The following is a 4,700-nucleotide window of genomic DNA, read 5'->3' on the forward strand; positions in this document are numbered from 1 at the left end:
GTATTGTTTAGTGAATAAGCCTACTCGTATTTAATTGAAAGTGGTAAAGTGTATATCGGTAGCTGCAGACTCTTATCAGACCGTTCCATTAAAACAGTAAGCGTGTGACACAACGTATAGTAATTGTCACGTCAAATACCAGCGTGTCTGTAACAAGGAGGATTTGATTTCCGTAATGCAAAACGTCTTGAATCAATACCGAATTAATTATATTGAAACGGTATGTGATGATCTAACTCGTCCAACTTGGACCACTTAATGATGAACTAATACTTGCATATTGAGTATACTCTGAAGTGTCCCGTGTATTTGAAAGTTGAGATGCATTTCAGGGTTAAAATGCGCGCGGGGGAATTCAGGACACTATTGAGATATTCCTCAATATGACAAAGGAAATAACTGGCAAGATAAATCGTATTACTGTAGTTAGGATACAGCTAATGTACGCGAACGACTATAGACATTTTAAAGAGGTGTAATTCAACCCTTTTGTATCACTATGTACAGTATTCAAATGGCTCTGTATTTTACATGGTGCAAACATGCGCATTGTATGTCTTAGGATAAAATGCGTATTAAAGACTGAGGTGATATAGGCTTTGGATAAGGGAATGGATCGCAGTATAGCCGCATGGGCTACTGTCACTTCTACTCACTGAGCACTGCAAGTGTATTGCATTGATTAGAGTATGTACTGCGTTGCCTGCAAAGGGGATTACAGCACAATAATAACATAGCACTCTATCATAGTCCACTCGTCTGATTTCAATTTCAGGGCAGCGGCCGCTAGAGGGCGCATTAGGCACCTGCTCAGGCAGCTGCTCTGTTCTGTGATCGGCAGGTCCCGGACAGAGTTGCTATAGGAAAATGCAAATGCACCGTTACTGCCCGCTCCTATTGGCCAAGGACGCGATCACACCCCCAGATAGGAGGTGGAGTACATTTAGATCTATAAAACTGCAGATTGCTCCGTTCAGCAGTTCAGTGTTTTCAGTTTGAGGTGCTGCTTATGAGAAAGTCAGCACTGGGACAGCCAGGCACGCTGCTAGGATATACTTTACAAGCTAGAGGAGAAAACAATCCACTGCAATTAAAACGACGAAAACACTGCAGGTGTATACCTGAAGAGAAGGACAACAGCCCGCACAAGAAGCAGAGAAGAGTGACACTTCCATAACAAAACACACGAGACAGCAGAACTTTCTGTTTCCATCTGAGAAGAGACGTTACCTGCTCCAGCCTCTTCTGTTCAAAGTTTTGCCCTGGAGTGCAGCACTGAAGACTGGAAAGTTCCTGTGGAACTGTCTCTCTCTCCTCCTCTGCACACAAGAAAAAGACAGGACAATTTATTATTTATGTATTTATTATTTTAAAAGAAGGAGAAGAAGAAATCATCAACAACAACAACAACAACAACAACAATAATAATAATAATAATAATAATAATAATCTGCACTGGCCAACTGCACTACATGAGCTATATTTGACCTAGCAGGATACGTTGCCAGCAGTGCTATATAAAAAAAAAAAAAAAAAAAAAACTTGGCAGGTGTATATTTATATATATACATATATATTTGTCCATTTTTAAATATACTTTTTTAAACAGAGGCTGTGTGCGCATAGGCTATCCTATCCGTTGGCTCGAAGGACTGAAGTTGTATGGAGTGAGATGGCCTCCGACCTCGCTATGAGTACAGAGCTGCCGAACAGCCCCCTTGCCATTGAGTACGTCAACGACTTCGACCTGATGAAGTTCGAGGTCAAGAAGGAGCCCCCGGAGTCTGAGAGGTACTGCCACCGTCTCCCGCCCGGCTCCCTGTCCTCCACCCCTATCAGCACCCCCTGTTCCTCAGTGCCTTCGTCCCCAAGTTTCTGCGCGCCCAGCCCCGGAGAGCAGTTCAACACCAACCCTAACAACAACAACATCATCAACAACCACCAAAACGCTCCCACCAAGCCTCAGCTGGAGGACCTGTACTGGATACCCAACTACCAGCATCACCTCAACCCGGAGGCCCTGAACTTGACCCCTGAGGACGCTGTGGAAGCCCTCATCGGCAATGCTCACCACCACCACCACCATCACCACCAGGGCTACGAGGGGTTCAGGGGGCAGCAGTTCGCTGATGAGGAACTCTCCGCTGCGGCCGCCAGCCACCACCATCAAGCTCACCACCACCACCATAACCACCACATGCGGCTGGAGGACCGCTTCTCCGACGACCAGCTGGTGAGCATGACAGTACGAGAGCTCAACAGGCAGCTGCGCGGTTTCAGCAAGGAGGAGGTGATCCGTCTCAAGCAGAAGCGCCGGACCCTGAAGAACCGCGGCTATGCCCAGTCGTGTCGGTATAAGCGGGTCCAACAGAGGCACATGCTGGAGAGCGAGAAGTGCACCTTGCTGAGTCAGGTGGATCAACTCAAACAAGACGTGGCGAGGCTGGCAAAGGAACGGGACATGTACAAGGAAAAGTACGAGAAACTGGCGAGCCGGAGCTACAGCAGCAGAGATCTCACATCCAACCAGACGAAAAGCGCATCATCTGCCGAATTCTTCATGTGAAGGTGTTCGTCTCTCTCTCTCTCTCTCTCTCTCTCTCTCTCTCTCTCTCTCTCTCTCTCTCTCTCTCTCTCTGCAATACCTTTGTTACAGAACTTCCCGTATTGTTATAGACTATACACGAACTTTTAAAACTGTTTATACTTATTTTTTTCTGCTCAATGTTTATTCAACAACAGAATTGATCTACATGTAAACCTTATAATTAAAAGTAGCCCACCTCATAATTCTCCAACCCGTTTTTGTTTCAGAAACAGTAAAATAACTATTAATGATAATAAAATAAAGTGACTACGAGCTTTCCCTTTAAACTGAAATGTTTTAGCGAACACTTTCTGGAATTTGTAAATAATTCTAAAGGACCGAGTGAAAAAAAGAAGATATATATATATATAAACAAACTAACTATATGCACAATTGTCTTAAACCAACGATTTGTTTCGATGTGTTTTTAGCACAAGCTGTTTTCAAAAACTCGAACGTCTTAAACTGCAAAAAAAAAAAAAAGGATGGATCGGATCTTTTTTTTTGAAGACTTGACTTTCTATAAGTAAAAAGCAATACAATTTAACAATGCATCTTCTGTCAAGAACACCTCTTGTTGGACTGCCAACTTCGGACGACACGAAACTAAAAAAGAAAGAGAGACATGTGGTCCTATTGTGAGTCTTAAAAAAATAAGACTTTTTAGAAACCCTGCATGCAGGACATGTATGGCATTTCGAAGTCCTTTTTTTCTACTTAATTGACCAGGATAAGAAGCATGGCCCAATATTCTTCTTTTTGCAGCAGTTAAGTTGCGGCAGGTTGCATCCTCATTGGCCGAAGCAGAGAGATACTTGAAAAAGCGACAATGCAACGAAGTGACTGTGGGAAGTCAGCACAGAAAAGGGATGAGTGTTAACGCTATTTTCATTCTATTTTATTGTTTTAAAGAGAGAACCTGAGCCAGATTCTAGAATTATTTATGGTGTCCACTTGTAAATATGTAGAATTCATATGGGATGTTTTTTTTTCTGAGCCTTTTTTTGCTTGATGCTGATTAAGAAAAAAAAGTCTTAATAATGAAACGTTTGTATGTAACGGCATGCAAATAATATACAATATTCTAATTTAAATGAAGATGTAGACTTGTAAGAAAAGCCTAATGCACTATAGTAAAAATAATTGGATTACTATGTTACTGTTTTATATGAAATTTGATTGCTATGCTGTTAATAATTATTTAAAAGGTGGATATATTAACATTATCAAAAATGACATGACAAATATAATAATATATGGACTGCAATCCGTTTGCTGCTAATTCTCTATGCACCATCTATTTATTCCCCCTTTGTATGGATCTTCGGATTTTGACCCAGATTAAAATCATTCATGTTCCCAAAATACTGCACATTTTTGTGTAAAACACCAGTAGATCTACTGTAAAGGTTATCAGATCCACAACATGTGCTTCTTATTGATATATAATTATTTAAATTCATTAAATAAAAACCTGCAGAGTTGCGACCTTTTGAAAGGATGTGCAAAAGCTTGTCTAAAATTACTTTTTTTTTTTACTGAACAAGAACATATTCTGCAATGGAATCTGAGTGAATTCAACTGATCAAACGACTGTCAATAAAATATTTGAACAAATTCGCGTTTCTTCTGATATTGTGGGGAAAGTTAATTACATGTTATTGAAGCTGTTCTGAGCTTATTTCTGTGTTTAAAGTGTTTATAGCATGTTTCAAATGAATCTACTAAATACACTCTAATAATAATAATAATAATAATAATAATAATAATAATAATAATAATAATAATAATAATAATTGTATTGTTACTATTGTTAGAATTGGGTATGTATCGGCTAAATGTCATCAGGTCAAGCCAAGAGGTCGTTACCTCAAGTTTTTATTTTTATTTTTATTTTTTTAAATCCAAACAATATTTTAAAATAAAATAACGAATTTATGCAAAGTAAGGGTTTAATCAATAAAGACAATTAATGTTCTAGACAATTATTATTCGACATCGTGTTTTGGTTTGCAATAGTTTTCATAATAACTTTATTAAACGTGCCCCATAAAATTCAAACGGAAATCAAAGCATAACAAAATATATGAAATGGTAATGAAATGGTTTTTTT

General features: G+C 39.4%; 1 protein-coding gene across 1 annotated transcript; it reads left to right on the forward strand.

Moving 5' to 3' along the window:
- The first annotated feature begins 992 nt into the window (after positions 1-992).
- On the forward strand, positions 993-4,245 carry LOC117435715 (transcription factor MafAa-like). The gene has a single exon (XM_034059087.3). The coding sequence runs from the start codon at positions 1,673-1,675 to the stop codon at positions 2,564-2,566; it is 894 nt and encodes a 297-aa protein (XP_033914978.1). The 5' UTR covers positions 993-1,672; the 3' UTR covers positions 2,567-4,245.
- The last annotated feature ends 455 nt before the right edge of the window (positions 4,246-4,700 follow it).

This window comes from Acipenser ruthenus, chromosome 3, assembly GCF_902713425.1.
Source record: "Acipenser ruthenus chromosome 3, fAciRut3.2 maternal haplotype, whole genome shotgun sequence".
NCBI classification, from domain to species: Eukaryota; Metazoa; Chordata; class Actinopteri; order Acipenseriformes; family Acipenseridae; genus Acipenser; species Acipenser ruthenus.